Source organism: Electrophorus electricus, chromosome 17 (genome assembly GCF_013358815.1).
Source record: "Electrophorus electricus isolate fEleEle1 chromosome 17, fEleEle1.pri, whole genome shotgun sequence".
Classification (NCBI taxonomy): Eukaryota; Metazoa; Chordata; class Actinopteri; order Gymnotiformes; family Gymnotidae; genus Electrophorus; species Electrophorus electricus.
The window spans coordinates 1,027,772-1,049,823 of NC_049551.1; the positions used below are offsets into that span (position 1 = coordinate 1,027,772).

At 46.8% G+C, this 22,052-nt stretch overlaps 1 protein-coding gene across 1 annotated transcript; it reads right to left on the reverse strand.

Moving 5' to 3' along the window:
• Positions 1-562: 562 nt before the first annotated feature.
• xpo7 (exportin 7) lies at positions 563-20,860 on the reverse strand. The gene is made up of 28 exons (XM_027001797.2): positions 20,802-20,860; positions 15,662-15,808; positions 13,649-13,742; positions 13,249-13,415; positions 12,638-12,703; positions 11,514-11,618; positions 10,880-11,045; positions 10,260-10,333; positions 9,994-10,113; positions 9,371-9,517; positions 8,571-8,743; positions 8,276-8,469; positions 7,889-7,994; positions 7,641-7,776; positions 6,076-6,149; positions 5,839-5,919; positions 5,398-5,461; positions 5,152-5,260; positions 4,844-4,950; positions 4,682-4,770; positions 4,423-4,530; positions 4,128-4,210; positions 3,449-3,663; positions 2,411-2,549; positions 2,122-2,282; positions 1,625-1,723; positions 1,094-1,221; positions 563-987 (listed from the first exon to the last, which is right to left on the reverse strand). The coding sequence occupies exons 1-28, from the start codon at positions 20,817-20,819 to the stop codon at positions 894-896; spliced, it is 3,264 nt and encodes a 1,087-aa protein (XP_026857598.1). The 5' UTR covers positions 20,820-20,860; the 3' UTR covers positions 563-893.
• Between the last annotated feature and the right edge of the window lie 1,192 nt (positions 20,861-22,052).

Below are 22,052 nucleotides of genomic sequence, written 5' to 3' on the forward strand. Positions count from 1 at the left end.
CCCATCACAAGCAGGCATGGACTGATGTATTTACAGACTCCTCTGTGCCCCGCCCTCTCTGCAGGTACTGCCCCGCCCCCCTCCTCCACTCGCAGGGATGTGATCCCCCAGGCAGGCAACACGCCTGTCCAGAAACAGCAACGCTCCTCACACAAACCTCCCACACTTCAGCACAGCTGCACTAACTACACTGTAAAAAGAGGTTCTCCAATCACACATTTTTCTCATTTTATTTTTGTATTTTTTTCTTAAACTGTAATTATTATAAACATTGTTGAAAATGTTATGAAAAAAATGTACACTTTCTCTTGTGTTTCTATACAAGGCAGGCAGAAGCAGAGCACTACATAATTCAGCTCACCCCTCCTCTCCCGCCACACGCGCACACACACACCACTCCCATATAGCTGGAAATACACCTTCCACCGTCCTCGACATAGCTGGAAATACACCATCCACACACGACTTGCGTTTTGGTAGCACCCTGCACATGAACACACACCTGTTTACACTCTCACGCATGCACACCCCCCCCCCCCCCACCCAACTTTCCACCCTCCCACACCTTTAGCCCCTTTCTGATCCACACTCACCTCCACCCAAACTACACCTATCCCCTGATCACTCTCTCACTCTCTCTAAGCTGACAACTGTGGCCAGGAGACCTCAGGAAACTGGCTTTAAAATATGTATATATTTATATGTTTGTGTATATATAAAAAGGGAGGAATAAGAGGGACGTCATTGGGGAGGGGCGGAGTTTAAGGAGCAGGGAGTAGGAAGTGCAGGCCAGCATAGCAGTGGTCCCCTGGCATCCGGGCCGGGGGCGGGGCCGGGGGGGAGGTCAGAGGTGGGCAGAGCCATGTGGGCGGGGCCTGGTGCTCGGTGGAATGTCAGCTCATCATGTCATTACTGTTGACGCCATACGTGGAATTCTTCATGGAGTCGTTTACTTCTCTCCTAAATACTGAAAGGTTCTGCGTAAACCTGTGACAAAAACGCAGATCAAGGGAATAATTAGAAATGATAAATAATAATAATAATAATAATAATAATAATAAACCTGGCTGCAGTATTAATATGAAGCACAAACCTGTCTCGGTTTTTGGTGAGCAAGTTCCTCTCGATGCCCTCCATTAGGTTCTCAAAGCACAGGTGCATGGCCTGCTGCTTCTCTGGAGGCTGACTGTTCACGATACTGTTCCTTAGATCAGCAAAATACTGCACACACACACACACACACACACACACACACACACACACACACACACACACACACACACACAACTGAGTTATACACGAGTACTACTGAACACACACTGATGAATGAACCCAGCAAAATGCACCAGAAAGCCTACAAGTTTACCACACAAAAGTATATAATTAGGACGATCTTAACAGAAGGTACATATGTAGTTTGTTCATAATAAATCAGCATTTATTCCACATTTATCCGCTTCGTTGGGAAGCAGAACTGGCTGTTAGCTGGTGTATTACTGAAAGGTGTGGGCAGGGCCACATGTACATTCGGCGTGGCCATGTAGGGTATGGGGGTACATGTGTGGTGGGCATGGTTATGTAGATTGTGGGAGGGGCCACATGTGAGGCAGGTGGGGTTATCTACCTTCTCATTGAGCAGGATCAGGCCGAGAAGTGGCCGGGACATGGACCACTGATTCCGGCAGTCTTCAAATATGATGATATTGAGCACCGTAGACAGCATCTGTGGGACAGAGAGGCATCAAACACCCATAGGGTCTCCAGCAGGACGCTGAGGACGGGGACGAGTGTAACTCAGGAGTGAGACGTTTACTTCTAGTGAACAAAATAACTGGAGAGACGTGGTGGGCTTTAGTGCCAGTGTGTGTTAGTCACTACACTGAGGGGATTAAACAGGTGCATCACAAACCCAAAACTCTGATAATCTGGTTGCCATAGGAACCCCAGCGACACTGATCCCAAGTAGAACCCCCCTCCCCCCTACACTTGGAGTAGTAACGCTCGGTTAAGACCAGGTGTCTGGCTACACAGAGGAGTTTAGACATGGCCTATGACCAAAACTCCCTCACTCTTGGTGCCGTACTAATGTATAGACCAGAGAGGGCGCATCGCCATGCCAACCTGCTGGATCATCTCCGGGTGCTGCTGCATGATGTGGAGGAAGCGGTCGCTCTCCTGAGCCATGGGCTGCGCGCGCTTCTTTGTGCTGCGCGACAGCTGCTTGAATAGGTAGGTGACGATGTGGTCCAGACTGGAGCAGCACCCTGTACATACCATCGTATCTGCAGGGAGGGGAGGGGAGAAACAGGCCCGTCAGCCATTAGAGACAGAACACGGCTCCCCGGGTCACCGGCGAGGGGAGTTGTACTGTCGCAGCACAGAGAGGAGGGAGAGGGGAGATGGGCCTCACCTAGGGCTGTGAGACCCTCAGAAATGGAGGACAGGATGTAGAGGACAACGTGAGGCTCCAGGCTAGCGATGAAGTTCATATGGTCCTGGGTCAGCACCTCCAGTAGGGAGTAATATGACTGACTGAGCTTTGGGTAATCCTACAGGAACAGGCCAAAAACAAAGGGTTAGCACCAAGAGAGATACTAGCTATACCAGCATGTAGGCATTGTCAACAAAGATGCCAGAGATACCAACTCATTTCTTGCCACCATAATTTTAAGTGTCACAGTACAGAAACACGCCTCTTATGGGCTCCTGTCCTGTATAACAGCTGATCCCAGAACAGTGGGAGAAGGCTGCCATAGAACTCACTTAACACCACAGCAGAACAGCTGACCTCAGATCAGTGGCAGCAGCATTCACTAAAGCAGAACATGAGCGGTAAGGGAGGCTTTAGGATTCCTGAAGCCCAGTCCATAGGATTCCCACTAGAACTCTCTAGACTTTAACAATTTTTTCTGGCGAAAAAGTACTTATCAGTGGTTTTATTAAAATGTAGTAAAATATCCAGTGTAATCACATAGAAAAAGTAGTTACTGTAGGCAGCAGAAATCAAGGTATGGTTACATAACCATGCTGTTACCACAAATAAAGGCACAGGTAAATCTTTTTTTTGAAAAAACCAAGTCAGATTGTGTGGGCTAGACTAACTCTTGGCATAACTTCACCATGACAGACAGCAGCTCACTGGCCAATAAAAACCCTACTGCCTGCCCTGGCACTGCCAGCAGATGCCATCAGTATGTAGTAAGCCCCAAACAGCCACGGCAAGACAGCTGACCCGTGAGGGACGGGACCCGAGATAGCGGCTGACCCGCAAGAGATTTGCACCGTAAGGCTGTGGGAATGGAGTTCTGGTACTGGTGCCAAGTTTCATTAACCATATAACCCCACCCCCCAACAGTACCGCAGGATAATGGCTGATCCCAGGACAGCATTAGAATTTATGAGTATACAGCCTTGTGTTAAGAGCTGACCCAAGGTCAGCAGTGCTCACCAGCAGGTCACTGTGTGGAATTGACAGAAGCAGCTTGATGAAGGTCTGTAGGGCATTGTCGAGTGCGTCGTCGCCATAGAGACGGAAGACACCAAAGTTTACATAGTTGCCGCTGAGCACAGCCTTAAGCATGGAGAAGCAGATGGACACGCCCTTCAGCTTCAGGGCGTAGACCTGATCCTTCGGTACCTCCCCCAGGGTCAGGATACGGTTTCCTGCACGTCGCCAGAGAGAGAAGTTACTTAGGCAAGGTCACCCGCTAGTCTCACCTGTATGCAGCTGTATGGATTTTAAGATGCCGCCATAACAGAAGACAAACGGATCAGAAGAATATTTTGCGCAGTTTCGCCAACATTAAAGGAAATAAAACATGGAATTTTTTACAGTCAACGCACAGTAATAAATTTGACGCATATAATCTCAATGACGCTGAAAAATCATTTTACATTTAGTTTAAAAAGAGGCTTAAAATGTCCAGTTTGAATGTAGATTTAACACAATCCCCATGTCTGAGATTAGCCTTATTACCATCACACCATTTTAGCCTCAGTGGAAAGACCTCACAGTTCACAAAAGGGCAGCATGGCCAGTGGCCCTGGTAACTGGTTCGAGCACTCACTGCTCCCGACAGCCAGCAGGGGGCGTCGCCGCCAGCTCCTCACAACTCACACTCACGTACCATATGTCGTGATCATCTTGCTGGTCTCTCTGAACAACAGGATACCATTTGGCGAGGACACGTCAAACTGTAGTCTCTGCGACCTGGGAAAAACAAACAAACAACAAAACCAAATCAACACACCAGAAGACCAAGAGAAAATTACTGACCATAGACACAAACACAGCTCTGAATTCTGTTTGTGATTACTGTTGAACATCAGAACAGCATGTTGGGATTTCTACCTGTTAAATATGAACCAATAACTAGCCATCTCCAGCGTCTACCTTTCCTGTGCGACGGCCACACCCCTCACCTATTGTGCACGAGCTCGGCCATCAGTTTGAGCACAGGTGTAGTGCAGGCGGGAACGTGGTACCACAGCTCTATCGCCCTCTGCAGGACAGGGATGTAGGGTGGGTAGCTGAGCCGCCGTTAAGGGCAAACGTTGACAGTAGCTGACCTGCTGACCTCTTCGACCGTGAACACAAAAGCACACAACATTCAGAAGACAGAAGAGCGGAATGTGTGTTTCTCCGCAGTATCTGTTTCCAGACATCCGCATGGAAGGATACATCCAGTCAAAGAGCATCATGAAGCTGGTTTTGGCGTTAAAGGCGAAGGCTATACCCCTCAGGTCACGCACCAAGCCCACCAGTGTTCTCTGTAAGGGAGACCACAGGTCAGGTATGCAGCGGGTTCGTGAGAGGCCTCTGGTTCACCCTGCGCCCACGTACCTTGGCCTCCTGCTCATTAAACGTGTTGGTGCTGAACATCTGAGCGACCCCTTCGAATGCGGCCGTGAGAGGAAGCATGAACTGCTCAAACTGGTCCTCATCCTCACCTGCATGGCCACACCCACCCCAAGTATCAGGAGTATGAGACACACATGATGGGGGCAGTACACTACAAACAAAACAGTGCCAACTCTGACACCTTATATGTGGAGAAAGGTCTGTTCATGCAGCCATTTGAGTGTGTAAAATCTAATACAGTAATATAAATACATCAGACAATACACAGCAGAGCCACGCGAGAGACGTACCCAGATCCACCATCAGCAGCCTGCCCAGCGCCGTGTAGAAAGTGGTTCGACACCTCATGTCACTGAGGTTGGACTGATTGTTCACACCCAGGAAAGAAAAGTGCTCGCTCTGTCAAACAAACACAAAAACAAGTTATTCATGGTGGCACCACAGCTGAGGGCTCCCGGGTCCGAGCAGACCGGTCCCCCAGATGGCCGGGGGCTCCTTGGTCTGAGGTGCGTGTCGGGTGTGAAGACGTTACGTACCGTGTGGTTGTTCAGCATGAACTGGACAGCACTGAGTTTTACAAGCTTCCTCACACTGCTGTAGGTGCACGGCTGAGGTCAAGGACAAACGTCGCCTCAAACACATCAACACAAACACGCCCAGACGCCACCTCAAACATACCACTAGCAGAGCTTCACACTCATGTCACAAAAGCAGGCACACACACACTTCATCAGTGAATGTCCGATCTGTGAGGGTGGTTTCAGTCTAGTCCAGTCACCACAGAGCATGCTCTATTACAGATGACCACCTGAGCCAAGTAGTCTACTGCCCAGTACCTGACCCAGGTGTGCTGGGAGCAGGAAGAAACCATATGGACCAGAGGGGTGTGCCTGGGGGTGGGGCTAAGTGTCTGCTGAGGATCAGTGGTAAATAAGCTAGCTAAAGCAGGCAGGAACAGGCTGTCATGGGAAGGATATCCAATGGACAGGTCATTGAGGAGCTGCAGTGTCTTCGACGTGATTGGTTCACACTGGCCCCAGTACTTGAGATTGGTGATTCTGAAACAGACAAATGTGTCAGCAAACCCCTGTCAGAACACACTGGTCCCAAACTCTGTGAAAGGCACCGGACACAGCACACGCACGCACAGCACACGCACGCACACACACACATGCTGTACTGAGAGTGCGTTGTGTGGTGGGATGAAGACTCACATTTTCCCAATCAACACGCTGAGAACCATGGTCTCATCATTCAGCCCCAGAACCTCAGACAGCCGGCGATAGAGCTGGAGAGAACGCACACACAGACTTAAATGCAGCTAGTATTTTGCTTACTGCACAAAATCAGATTTTGTCCATGTTCTGATCGATGTGGTTACATACCCCTGGGTAATCAGATAATGGGACAACTTGGTGTTTACATGAGTCAGGCATTAATCGGATCTCTACTTTGATACCAGCCAATAATCTCACAGAAGGCTGTGATGTACACTTCAAACTTCCTGCTGCGGCTTTTTGTAAACACAAACCCAGTTTACGGACAAATATGGACCTTTGTTGTTTTTTTTATGTTATACTGTGCAATTAATACTGCATTTCAGAATTAATACTGCATTTCTCCTCAAAAGTATTTGATAGTCATTTGCGGGTGTTGCGGGTCCAGGACAACTCCAGTTACATCTGGCGCTCCAGTTATGTATGCGCAAGCAGAAGGGTCCAAAAGAAAAACAGAAAGGGTATACATGCGCTGAGAAATCAGCTCACTGGACTAAAATCCAGCTCTCTATCAGATTTTTTTAATCTGACTTCAAGGGCATACTCTGACCTAAGAAATAAGACTATGGTGTACTGAAGACTGGAGAGAAATCTGATTATGATTGGATTGTGATTGGATTATTAAAATTTATGTAAATGAACGGTGCACCCCATCACACAACAGCAGCCAATCAGGGAGGCCAAGGACTGTCACATGCTTCCTCCTAGGCATAGGCAGCCAATCACCGCTGTTGCAGCTCATGCAAGATCAGTCGCAGTCTGCCCTCCACCTCTTTCTGATGCATGCACTTACAGATGCCCGTTATTGGCCAGTGTTGCTGTGATTGACAGCACACCCACCCCACCCCTCCCTCTCCGAGAACACAGACGAATTTGCTCTCGGACTCCCAGCGATGGATTACTGTGGCATCATCGGGGATCAAACAGGACGAATGCTTTCCCGAAGCTTCACACAGGAGCGCATGCACCGCACGCACCACACTGTCCAACACTTCTACCAGCTCCCAGATGCCACCTGCATCTCTCCTGTCGTGTACCAGCTAGTGAGTGTGGAGGGTGCGGGCGTTCATGTTGTTTGGAGACGCAGGAAACGCACATCTCCACCTCCAGCTACCTGTGTTGTTACACCTCCACGAGCTGCTGCCTGCACTGTTACAATGTACCAACTGGCCTCGTCAGGAAGCGCAAGAACACACACGCCCCCGAATGACCAGTGCTGTTCTACATGGAAACGGATTCTCCCACACAGACGTGGACACTGAGGTTCACTGGTCAGAGTAAACCAGCGTAGATACTCCAGTGGTCCTCTTAGCCTACGCCCAGGTTTACTTTACACATGCTTCATTTTAAACTTAAAACATGCAGACAGACAGACAGTAAAGGTGTGTGGAGGTAGTAGTAGGTTGGAGTATTTCTGCACCTGGTCTCACAAGATCTAGACAGACACACCCACACCCACACACACCCACACCCACACACACCCACACACACCCATCCCTTACCTTGGAGGATTTCTGCACCTGGTCTCCGATGTAGATCTTCCGGAACTGCTCAAAGAAACTCAGCATGGCGAGCTCCAGCTTCTCGTTGCCGGCCTGCGCCAAGCGAGAGTCCGTCAGGTTCATCAGCTGTAGAACCCTGCACATGGCACCAGCACGAGACAGTCAGGAGTGCTCACAGCACGACCGAAGACAGGACAGTAACCCCTCTAAAAGGTCATGGAGCGCAGGGACGTGGAGTGTCTCCTCACCGGCACACCAGCTCGCCGTCCATGGCGTCCTGCTCGTCCGTGCTGGCGAAGGACACCCTCCCCCCGATAACCGCACCGATGATATACACCAACCACGTCAAACGGCCTGTGTGGAAAAACAACAGCAGATGGGCTTGTCAAAAAAAACAAAAAACAAACCCCCACTCCACACCTAAAAAAACAAAACAAACAAAAGCAAACAAAACATGCCACTGCACGTCCAAACATCCCACGACACTGCACGTCCAAAACTGTCTGGACAAACATTTACCATAACAATTAACACGGTTTTGCATTTTCATACTTGTGAACTAAATGCAGGACCACGAACATGTGATAATTCTGGAATAAACCACACAGTCAGATGTGTGTGTGTGTGTGTCTGACCCTCCTGGATGGCTGCGTCCATGGTACTGGAGTTGGTGGACTGCAGCAGCTCCTGGTAGGACTGTGCTGATTGGTCAAACAGCTGTACGAGCAGCGCGCAAGTTTTCTCGTATTCGCAGCGGCCGATGGTGGACAGCTGGTCGAGTTGCTGCTGTACCAGGCCAGCATCGTCCAGCGGGTCCTCCAAGCCGTCCCTGTGTGGCGGGGACATCGCACAGCAGTGTTAAAGCAAACAACTGCCGGTAAAATAAATAAATAAACAAACAAACAAACAAACAAACAAACACACACACACCTGAGGATGATATGCACAGACTCCAGACGGGAGGTGATGTAGGCTTTGGTCACCTCGGGGGTGAAGGTCTCCAGCATGTGAGGTTCTGTGGCTTTGACATACGGCACTGACGCGGCCAGACGCTGCCACAGACTGAGCAGGTAGTGCACACTGTTGGGGGCGAACTCCCAGTGCTGCCAAAACAACGCACCATCAGCTCCCAGCAGCCCCCTCCCGTCCTACAGCTCCCAGCAGCCCTTCACAGCAATTACCATCAGTGTCTTGCAGCATAACAAAAACACAGTTCACTGAGTCTCTCAGAGACTACAACTCCCAGTTCTAGCAAACACAACATACCAGAGTATCTCTCAGAGAAACAGACATTTAGTCACATCAGTGGTAGCTCAGTGGTTAAGGTACTTGACTAGTAATCAGAAGGTTACCAGTTCAAGTTCCACCACCACAAGGTTGTTGCTGTTGGGCCCCTGAACAAGACCCTTAACTCTCAATTGCTCAAGTTGTGTTCAATTAGAATTCTAAGTCACTTTGGATAAAAGCATCAATATAATACCGTAAATGTAATGAGCCCCGGGAGTCATCTTTTGTAACATAAAGAAACAAGGAACACTACAAAAATTCCCCCAAACAAGTAACTACTATCATCATGTGTAAGTTGTCATAGTAACAGCACAGAGGAACATGTGGAAAAGTGGAAGACATGGCGACCCTGCATATTTAGCGTCAGAGCTGCTGGAGCTGTGAGGGTGCGTGTGTGTGTGTGCGCCCGCGTGGGGTATCAGGTGCTGCATCTGCTCCCTTACCTGTAGGCTGGTGACGGTGAAGTTAGCGATAAGGCGAATCACCTCTGGATAATTCTCCACTTTGACCAACTCACCCAGCTGGTAGTTACTCTTCAGTCTGGCTAGCAGCCGACAAAACTCATGGTAATTGTTTGGGTCCGATAAACTCTACAAAACACACACAAATACGAGGATATGGTCTATATGCAGTGACATCTCTATATAAATAAATTTGTTAAATTGTTTTGCTTTTGTCAGAAGACAAAATGATTTCTTGTGGATCATTAAAGCAGCAGACGGTTTAACGCCCAAGTTGGACAAACAGATCCAATGATGTTTTAAAGTGACAAAGCTTCTCAGGTGTTCCCACAACCTGAACTGACGGATACTGTGATATTGTATGGCCCTCAGTTACACATCCCTAACCAGCCAATGAGAAACTGAGAAAACACCCCAGAATGGCTGAGATGTAAAGACCAATAGCTCAGATTTCCAGCCCCAGACTTCACAGAGGGTTTGGAGGACTTCACTTGTAGTAACTGGATGCTCCCAAGAACCTTTTCTTAAATCCCATGTGGATATGTGAAATGAGTGTAATCTTGTTTGTGCTGTTATGTGAGGACGAGTCACTTAAAGACACATACTTGTGGGTTCTCCAGTATTCTCTTAACACCATCGACTAAATGGGACAGAAACTTGGCTCTCTCTGCATTGTTGAAGAGAGACCGTCGAACCGATGCTATCTGAACTAAGCAGGACAAAACCTGAGAGAGAGAGAGAGAGAGAGAGAGAGAGAGAGAGAGAGAGAGAGAGAGAGAGAGAGAGAGAGAGATTATTCTGAAGTGTACAGTATGCGTGTTGGGGTATGTGTTTATCTGTGTGTGTCATGCAGTATTTATCTCACACTCACCAAAGGAGAGAGAGAGGGAGGGATGGAATGATACAAATCAAAAAACAGCTGCAGGGTCGAGGAATCCAAAAAGGCTGCAGAGAGAGAGAGAGATGAAGGGAAGATCTATATTGACATATCAGCTACTCTCCATCATCTAGAACTGTACTGTTCATACATGTTCGTGCATGTACTGGTTGTATAGTGCATCCCTGATTTCAGTAAAGGCGAACGGATCTATAGACAGCAACAGTGGACTTGACGAGTGGGGAGAGGGGAGAGGGGAGAGGGCTCTCACAGGTACACAAGGTGGAACAGCGTTGAGGTCACAGGATGGAGCCGTGCTGTTAACACCAGCAACATTAAAGGTAAACTTCTGAGGCCGAATCTCGCGCTGTCTCAGCAGAGAGATATAAAACACTAGACGTACACCTCGGCTCTGGGCAGAGGTGAGGGCCAGACAGTACTCCCAAAACGCAAAAGAAAAATAAAAGTAAAAAAAAAAAAAATCCCCAGCTGTTTGAAGTACAGTGTCACACTGTTCAACAAGATCCATTTAATAATTGAAAACCTTCACTTTAGGGGTTAAGGAGCTGAGATCACACACACAATGAGCGAATCACAGGGAAGCTGGAGGTCACCTGATCTCCAGCTAGTGGGGATCTGGACGGTGCAGAGGTCGTCGGACGACTCGTCCGTCGACGTGCCGATGAAGTCGAAGTTGAGGCAATTGTGGGCGAGTTTGAGCAGCTGCATTAGCAGGCCGTGCTGTCCCTCGTCGTTCAAGTTCAGGTTCTTACCAGATGCCTGCGTGCGCGCCCGCACACACACACACACACACACACACACACACACACAGCCATAACCTCTACTGCCCTACAGTGAGTAACTGTAATGACAGTCATTAACCTGCAGGGGGAGCATAATCTAATTTCAATCCCACATGCAGACACCCACTAACAGAAGTTTTATATTCTGTCTTTTACTGGAACCCAGAATTTTTACATTTTCAGTTTAATTCTGTGCATATTAAGCAACGTTGCTATTTACAGTTATTTTAACTGTTCTAAAAGTGTGAAGAGCTTCCACTCGGTGTCTAAGAACCTGTTCAATGGTCACGCACAGACAAGACCAGAACGTCCTGCACTGTAAAACACCATCTATAGATCAGGATTTTCCCAGGAATTCTGGGTACATGATATAAAGATCAGGGGATCTTCACAAAGCTGCGGTTGCTGAGCTGAGGCCTGCTTGCAGAGGTCACATGACCCTCACCTGTTTGAGGAGATTGCAGGACAGGGTGAAGATGTCGAACAGAGACGAGTCTCGGAAGGAGGACGCAATCTTCCGGTGCTTGGTAAGTGGATGCGTCGTGTCTGCCTGTAGATGAAAACACCAACAACTTCAATTCTTCACATTACAGAACAATATTAAATAGGTAAACTACACTTAAAGGCCAGACAAGTACACAGAAGAGCACAGAGATGGGGTGGGGTGGGGGTCAGAGCACAGCTGTAGGAGTACGTTTGCAAAGCTGGTACATTAAACACTTTAAAATGCATTAAAAGGGATTCACTTAGCAAACAAACAAACAAACAGATTCCTATTTAAAAGATTGCCATTTACACCAAGTCTTAATGACAGTGACTGGATTTGCCTAAAGCAGAAGTCTCAACAGCAGGCACTGAGGACATCCTCGCACATGGTCCTTGGCATTGTTAAAACCAAGGAAGTGGGATTAGGTATGAAGAAATTTGGGAAAAATCCAACTGTAATTTTTCAGACCAATATTGTATTTGTAAGTTTAATTGTGATTATATGGCTATGCTGCATATATTATGAACTTCAAACTGCAGCAAATCTTATTTATGTGGGAAAAATAATGCCTGCTGAAAACAGCACCACTATAGAAGACATCTACTGTGAACATAAATAAAGCGTAAAAAGAAATTCACCTTCATGAAGCTTGATAATATTGTTAATAACCAGAATTGTTTTAAAAACTTTAGCGATTTTGAAATCATTTACTTGTTCATCCCTCTGTATTCTATGACAAAAAAAATGACAAAAACTGAAAAAAATTTTTTCAAAGAATGATGACGATCTTCTGTGATACCACTTCAGGACACAGGGTCTCCCAGTGAGTAAGGTGCTGGACTAGTAATCAAAAGGTTGCGAGTGCAAGTCCCACCACTGCCAAATTGCCACTATTGGGTCTCTGAGCAAAACCCTTAACCCTCAGTTACTCAAGTTGTGTTCAGTCATGATTGTAAAGTGACTGTTTTTTTTTTTTACTAACTAACACTTAGTCCCACATCATCCTGCACACGTTCCCATAGCAGCCTCCACCCGTTCCCACAGAAAAACGGAGGGAAAACTTACATCTTGGAGGAACTTACCTGATTAATCTCATTGGTTAACTGGGAAAGAATGGTCACCCCTATGATGCAGTGCTCAACACTGTCCTGAAACCACAACGGTGAATGTGCAGGAGTTACTGGCGTGACAAAAACATGCCTGCTGTTTAACCATCAAACTAAATATTCTGGTTAGAGTGCAAGACCCTGAATGTCCAGACTGCAGCACAATGTGGCAATTTGCCTAATCTAACACATTTTATTAAGTTCATCAGCTAACTACCAGTTTTAGTCAACTACCAGGTTTACTAAACTACCAGGTTTGCTAGGTGAGCCTAAGCAAGCTAAGCTCGGCCCTCCTGCACTGGAGTTGGCCCATGCTGGTTAAGAATATACTGCTATTGAGAGATTGTTGCCTGGAAATGTGACATGTTCTAGCTGCACTGCAGACCCTGGATTAGGGGTGGGGGGGGTACTAATTCAGGTGCTGCTCCTTGATAAACATGAATTTCTAATCATGCTTCAAAGAAAGAACACAGAAGGGGTTTCTGGACAGGAAATGACAACAGACCTGTGTGATGCTGAATTTCTAAACCATGATGCCTTGCGAGTTAGAATAAACTAACACATCGAGAAATAAAAATTCAGCCAACCTGAAGGAACCTTGTGACGTCGACGATGACATTCCTGAAGACATAATCCTCCTTCTGACAGTCGAACCAGCCCAGCTTGGTGATTCTGGCGTAGAGCTGGATCAGAGCTTGGGTCACGAACGTCGCCAGCTTCGGCCTGGTGGCCAAGTAGTTCAGGACGTAATTTCCTGGTGAAGGAGAGTGAACGTCAGTGTGATGAGTGGAGCAAAGGCGGGGCTTAAAGACCCTGGTGGGGGGTTGGAGCAGCACCCACAGGCAGCCTAGCAGAACCCGGCAGAGCTCAGCAGAGCCCTAACAGCAATTTCTGACTGGATCTCTCTAGGTTTGATTTAACCGATAAACTACAATGAAGCAAAAGAGCCATCAGTGCAGTGTGTGCGCATGCACGTGTGTGACGTACGTATATCGATGCGCTGCTCCAGGGGTAGAGGATTGCTTGTGCGAGACACCAGCTTGGAGAGACATGTGGCTGCCAGCAACTGGGAATAAGAGGACTGCAGACACAGACACAAACACCATCAATAGTAATTAAAATGCTTGACAGTAATAATGTCTATCTATGGGTGCTAACATTCAGTGGGAGGTCATTACATGACATTTTTAGTATTTAAAAAAAAATCAATTAATCCTTGATCTAGATTTCATAAGTGCTTGTAGCTCTACGTTCAGATTTGTGGGTGAGCACCGACATTTACCTGCCACTTAGTAATCAATCAAACCATGTCGATGGAAAAATCTTTTTATAAACAGCTAAATCAGAAAAAGAGCAGTGTGACTGAGCTCCATTTGGAATGGAATCTGACGGAAAGGAGCAGGGAGTTTTCATTTGTTAAAAGGATGAACACTTGCTGTATAAATCTGTAAAGAATCAGTGAATGATTTAGTGCCATCTAGTGGTGAGGTTGCAGATTTCAAGCAACTGAAGACCCCTCCCTCACCCCCCTTTACAAGTGTATAGTAGAACCTACAGTGGTCTGTCTTCATTTTTCTCAGAAAGGGGGCTAATCTAGCCATCAGCGCATTGCGTCTCATTGGCTAATCTAAGTAACACAGCTCAGCCAATTAGATTTCATTTTATCGCCATAGCAACAAATCAAGTACAGTTAAAATCAATATCTTCAACTATATAGTGTTAGCAGGATATGGCTGTTTTTAATCTCTGTTTGAGCTCCAAAGCTGTTTATAATGTTACATGTTTATTGCAGGCTGACCTCAGTAACATCTCTGCTGGTGTTTTTTAAAGTGCCAACACCAAAGAAATTATAGTTGGGCACATAAGTGTAAAATTAGTCCTGGTAGCAATTAGATATTGTTCAACACAGACAAAGGCAGGGGGGGGGGGGTTTACTTCTCATGGTAATGTCCGTGGCTAAGTTCTAGTTCACGCTATCAAAACGAAAAACTGCATTACGACTGGTTTGTCCATCCTGGGCTACCGCAGAAACACAGTAGAGGAGGACCCTTTCTCTACGTAGACCTGAAAAGCTCACTGGAGTGGAAGAAAATACCCAGAGTCATAGACACACTAATGAAAATATGGTTTTGTACACTACATTCCATTTCAGCTGATAAAGTCCTCTAAATCTCACAAAGTGCACCTTTAAAACTGGCTTCTTTTCAGTTCAAATGCTTGTATCCTTTCTGCACAAGGTCATGGGTTTTACTTAAGGCAACTTTATTTAAGAAAGTGTAAAAAATAGGGTTAGCAGTTAGGCAAAGGGTTGAAATGACTGGCGAGATAATATTTTGGATCATAATGTGATTGCTAATGGGCTACAAGAATTATTTTTCTTGTCTTTTAAATGTTCATCAAATAAGATAAAGTAAAAAATATTTTTTACAAAAGGTCAAAGACACAAGTACATCATACATGTAATATATGCAGATATGACTTAGGGGACTGTTTTGTTATTATGGTAAAGTCAACAATCAATGAAGCTCTTGTTTGGATTACATCTACTGGAGACATGTCTAGTAGACGTGCCCCATGCCCTGGCGGACTTGCCCAGTGTGTTGCGTGCCCTGGCGGACGTGCCTTGTGACCTAGGAGATGTGTCCTGGCAGACGTGCCTCATGCCCTAGTAGACATGCCCTATGCCCTAGCAGACGTGCCCTGGTGGACATGCCCCATGCCCGGGTAGATGTGCCCCATGCCCTAGGAGACATGCTCTATGCCCTAGTAGATGTGCCCTGGCGGATGTGCCCCGGTGGACGTGCCCGTTGCTCCATTCCAACGTAAATATTGCCACAAAGCGTAAATGGCGATTTGTTCTGCATATGTACATTATAATAAATTATTATATAGTATTGCATACACAGTATGGCTATATTTGTTGGTCATTATTAGCAAGCCCCATGTGTACGGTGGAAGCAGTGGGCACTGGGCCAAGGTCAGGGCACCTACGGTACTCACGCTTCCTCTCTCCAGCAGCAGCTGACATCGACTCAGGCAGTCAGGGCTGTTGGTGAACTCTACCAGGGCCTTCTCTGCCTGCAGCCGGGTGCTGGTGTCCGTCGTCTCGTACAACTGTTTACACAGGATCTCTAGCTGGGCTAGGCTCTGCAGGGCGCCACACACACAGACACAGATTACAGCCAACCGCAAGACAGCATATTGCAATATTTTACACGTTTTTATTTTTAAAACTCTATTGTTCATTTAACACGTCACTTTGGCATCACCTTGAGAACAGAGACATAAAATGACATTTTTCTTTTACAGTGATGGCATCAGAGTCTGACTGACTAGGCCGGCAGCTATGCCACTCTATCAGAGCGCTTCGTGTTTAATTCATCTACAGCTTCCTGCCCTTATAGGTTTGCTGTTTGCCTTCATCTTGATGGCACCACCGAGCCGTAGGATCTGAATGGCCCATCAGGGCTGCTGCAGTCTGTCCTGTACTGTAGAGCCTTACTATTGAGCACTGATGAAAGACACTAACGCACGAGTCAGCACATTATTGCCATCGGCTCTCGCTGTTCCATTAACCTATTGGAACATTCAGGTTGGGTTTTTTAACTTAATTTAAATTTTTTAAGATGTTGTGGTGGGATCAGCAAATACTTTTTCACAAGCATTTTAATTTTTTTTAAATAAAATATTATAAATATAAATATTAGTGCTTTGGACAGCTGTATCATATGAAGTGATTCTAATATTAGGCTCTAATACTGCAATACTGAACAGCAAAACTGTGGAAACTCTTGTTGGGACACAGAGATAAAAGAATGGCACACCTAATCCTACAGGCCCCGCGTTGCTGGGAAGGAGGAGGCTAATATCCTACACCTGGAACGTGTGTGTAAGCCTCACATGCAGATCACAGTTCACGAACATTTGATAACTTTTACAGCACTGGATAACACCAAGCCCATGTTAAAGGCATGTACACACACACACTCGACCTCTGCTCAGAGCCCATTCTCTTGAGCCTACACTACAGCACACACACATCTTTCTCAGAGCCCATTCTCCTGAACAGCTGACTCACTCTGGACAACCAGCCTCCAAACTCGATTAGTGTCTGTGTCCTTGTGGACCAAAAATGAAAGAAAAGCAGAATCAGCAGAAAGATCCACTGTTTGGGAACAAACACCCAGTCTGGGGCAAAATACATTTATAGTTCATTCAGTAGAAACCACGCTGACACTGCTATATACCTCCAGCTTCTCCTTTAGTGACTACTTTGAACCAGAGGTCACATGACTTAGACAGATGGTAACAGAGCTCAAGCTAAACACCTGGGAGTGCACACAACCACGCCAAAAGTGCACTTGACACTACTAACCCACTAGCCTCGTATGTGGTTGATGTACACCTCGGATAAGGACGAATCAAAGATGCACGTGCAAGGGGTGGGGAGGAACCCCATGGATACCGCTCCAGCTTGTGTACCCGAAGATAAATTCCAAGTCGCATTTGCAGGGAACTGCTCTCATGAGATAAGCGCATGTGCCATGAGAAGGCAGCTCACTTTTACTCCCACCAGTACGATGAAACAAAAACCCTGCAGGCTGTAGTAAAAAGGCGAGGGTGGCCATTGACACACTAGGATGACCACTGGAGACTTCACCTCTACAGTGACATGCCGCATTAATGACACAGGCAACAGAAGCAAAAGCGTGTAACCACAAGAACCCTTAAGACAAACACTAAACACAGTAAACAAATGCGTATGCTGAGGATGACATCAGCGCAACTCTGACCACCTGCCAAAGAAGGGGGGGGGGGGGGTTTACTTAACAACAATCTTATTGTTGTTAAGTTACACAACAAAAAGAAAACAAAACTTGCACAAAAAAACCCCCAAAAAAACTCTATGACATCAAGGCCTGTTGTGCATTTGGTAACTAAGCCCTGAAATACTTAAAACAGATAAAGCAGACACCAAAAGGTTATAATACTGCTGAGTCATGTACTTCTACAAAGTTTGAACAGATTCTCGGGTACTTCAAGTCAAGTCAACATTATCTCACTCATATACAAGCATTACAGTGGGATGACTGTGCATATGTAGAAGCCACAAGATAACACATGGGTGACGTGCAGAGCACAAGACCAGAGTTATGTTCAACATATATGACAGCATAAACAAAAATACACACACACACACACACACACACACACAGTAAAACAGACTAAAATGCACAAAAGAGCATGCAAAGATGAGCTTTGCAAAAAAACATCATAAACAGCCTAGAAAATCTATAGTTGTTTAGGAAGTCACAGGGAATTATCTAACTGAAAGAACGGCCGCATCTCCAGCCACCAAATGAAATGCAAGATGTAGTTTAACACTGAAACAACCTGCAAAGAGCTCTGCAGAGGTGATGATGAATAATATATAACTGTAAACAGGATGGCGTCTTCACAACCCTCATGGTAACAGGAAACAGGAGAGCAACATTAGGAAAGCTCACATTCGCTGTACACCTGAGAGGCAGGTTAATGCCACGACGACAGGCCACGTTCGCTGTACACCTAAGAGGCAGGTTAATGCCACGACGACAAGCCACGTTCGCTGTACATCTGAGAGGCAGGTTAATCCCACGACGACAGGACACGTTCGCTATACACCTGAGAGGCAGGTTAATGCCACGACGACAGGACACGTTCGCTGTACACCTGAGAGGCAGGTTAAATGCCACGACGACAGGCCACGTTCGCTGTACACCTGAGAGGCAGGTTAAATGCCACGACGACAGGCCACGTTCGCTGTACACCTGAGAGGCAGGTTAAATGCCACGACGACAGGCCACGTTCGCTGTACAGCTGAGAGGCAGGTTAATGCCACGACGACAGGCCACGTTCGCTGTACACCTAAGAGGCAGGTTAATGCCACGACAACAGGCCACGTTCGCTGTACAGCTGAGAGGCAGGTTAATGCCACGACGACAGGACACGCTCGCTGTACACCTGAGAGGCAGGTTAAATGCCACGACGACAGGCCATGTTTGCTGTACAGCTGAGAGGCAGGTTAATGCCACGACGACAGGACACGTTCGCTGTACACCTGAGAGACAGGTTAAAATGCCACGATGACAGGCCATGTTCGCTGTACACCTGAGAGGCAGGTTAAATGCCACGACGACAGGACACGTTCGCTGTACACCTGAGAGGCAGGTTAAATGCCACGACGACAGGACACGTTCGCTGTACACCTGAGAGGCAGGTTAAATGCCATGACGACAGGCCACGTTTGCTGTACAGCTGAGAGGCAGGTTAATGCCACGACGACAGGACACGTTCGCTGTACACCTGAGAGGCAGGTTAAAATGCCACGACGACAGGCCACGTTCGCTGTACACCTGAGAGGCAGGTTAAGGCCACGACGACAGGACACGTTTGCTATACATCTGACAGGCAGGTTAAGGCCATGACAGCAGACCATGTTCACTGTACACCTGAGCGGCAGGTTAAGGCCACGACGACAGGACACGTTTGCTATACATCTGACAGGCAGGTTAAGGCCATGACAGCAGACCATGTTCACTGTACACCTGAACGGCAGGTTAAGGCCACGACAACAGACCATATTCACTGTACACCTGAGCGGCAGGTTAACGCCACGACAGACCATGTTCTATTTTAACGTGTAGTTAGCATTATTGTACCACAGAACCTAGCTTGCATATGCCAATAACTGTTAAACTTGGCTGTGTGAGGACGGTTCTAACTTTTAAAATGCTTTAATACCGTAAAACACCTAATAATTACGTCTATTAACATACAAGGAAGCCGGTCTGAGTAAATAACCTCAGGACAAGCAAGCTTTGGGAGGAGTAACGTTACACAGGTTATGACCTTCACTAGCGTTAACAGCTCTGAGACACCTTGTTGATAACATTTAATAAGGTTAGAGGTTATAGGATGAGGGGAAGGGGCGGCAATGGCTATTGAACCAATTATGGAAATCATAAGAGCATCCGTTGATAACTTACAGATTACTTCTGAATGCTCGCGCTTGTGCGCGTGCTCCCGTCCACGTTACCGAAAGGAATGCTAATCATGCTAACACCATTTGACAATAGAAAGTAACTGGCAGCAAGCCAAACTAACCAACCCGATCTGAAGTCGTGCTATCGTACTAACGCACAATCTGACAGAGACCATGCCTAATGTACTCATACTCACCAGCACATTACCGTTTAAACACCAACAAGCCAGTACCGTCCCAACTGTCTGAGGTGAGAGCAGCTAGCGGGCTAGTCGACGACCCGCCTCGTTAGCCAGTTAGCTTCACTCTGATAGTCCCATTGGTAAACACAGGACTCCAAATGGTTTTACTGGACACAGCGCGTCAGTGGTGGCAGCAAGCCAATACAAGTTCGTGTGACAAGTTCTAACAGCAGAGCGTTTTAAAAGTTGATTCAGAACAATGTTGAGGTTTGTTGGTCGCGCTTTTGGTTTCACGAAGTAGCGCGGGAGAATTCGGCGAGTTCGCGCGAGCGCAGGCTAAACGCTAACAGGCTAACTAGCGGTGAGGGAGAAGTTCGCTAGCATTGCGGCTACGGAGGCGAACTGAGCGGAGCCACTGATAATACACCAACAAACCGCGATATCACTACGAGTGTGAGGTTTTTGTGCCAATTCCGTGAGTTTATGTCGCGTTTACCACACAGTTGTTGACCAGTCACGCAGCCAGTTAGCAGCAGGCCAGTGAGGGCAGAGGTGCCTTGTTTACACTCATCTGTATTAAACAACACTGGGTCCGATCTCACCGCATGAAGCACAAAGACGCGGACGCCAGCGCTACAGGTCTGGACATCGGCTTTATCACAAACACAGCCCGCCCTCGTTTACCCAAAGCTACGATGCTGCCCATGCTGTGTTGGGTTTAAATCACACAGGCAAATCAACACGATGACAGGCCACAAGTCAACACTGATCATCGCATCCAAGAAACCATGCTGCACCACATCGCCCGCCTCCTTCAACCGTTCACTTAAAAACCCACAAACGCCACATCGAACAAACCACGTCACCTTGCGTACGACTCAACGAAGTCAAAATCCTTTGCTTTAATAATGCAAAATTATAAAGCATTACTTACCTGCACATGATCCGCCATTTTGCTCCATTCATGCTCCTCACTCCCCCTGACAAAGAGCATGCGTGCATATGACCACAGACACAGCGCGTACGCAACTATCGTAGGCCATGAACAGTGGACGCGATCTACTTACAACACGTACGCAACCAGCGTAGGCCATGAACAGTGGACGCGATCTACTTACAACACGTACGCAACCAGCGTAGGCCATGAACAGTGGACACGATCTACTTACAACACGTACGCAACCAGCGTAGGCCATGAACAGTGGACGCGATCTACTTACAACACGTACGCAACCAGCGTAGGCCATGAACAGTGGACGCGATCTACTTACAACACGTACGCAACCAGCGTAGGCCATGAGCAGTGGACGCGATCTACTTACAACACGTACGCAACTAGCGTAGGCCATGAGCAGTGGACGCGATCTCTAAAAACTTACAGCACGTACGCAATTAGCGTAGGCAACGATCAGTGGAAGTAATCTCTAAAGATTTACAGAATATCTTTACGGTACAGACTTGCTGCACATAAACGCCAAGAGGTCTTTGTTTACATAATTCTTAAAGGGAAATTGGTGCACAGTGCAGTGTTGTTGGTTACATAAAGCAGTGAAACACATAACACTTCAACTTCCACTGTCTACACTGAATTTGACTGTTGAGAATGATAAATTAAATACGTTAAAATAAAATAATACACAATCGACAACTGGCTTTCAGGTGTAAAGTGACCTTAAGGGATGAGAAATGTCAGCGCGTGTATTTTTTTTATCAAGTGCATAAATGAACATCATGAATATTTAGTGTAACGTGTTGGTTGTGTTGTACATTCGTTACTGCTCCGGTCCGTTGAGAGAACCGGACGAACCGGCGTGGTAACGTGCCCTTTCCTGTGAAGCCGCGCTGGGTTTGTTTGAGTCCTCTTCTCCACCTGCCCCAAATGACTCTGAATTTCAAAATAAAAGACCTGAACATGACAGTAGTCCGTCTCAGACCCGTATCTAAAAGATAGTAGAACATGAAAAAAATAGTTTAAAAAAAGTTATAATACTCTGTGTATCTTTAGCGCTAAAACCCCATTAATTAGAAGCTGGCAATGTCTGTCTGTCGAATGTTGCAGCGTTCCACAAAATTAATAACTAGTTTTTAGGGTTTTTGAGTGTCAAAACTGTAATGTCCTACATAAAACACAGGAGGGTACTGTGGATGCACGAACGACATAATGGCATTGGTACATTCTCACTTG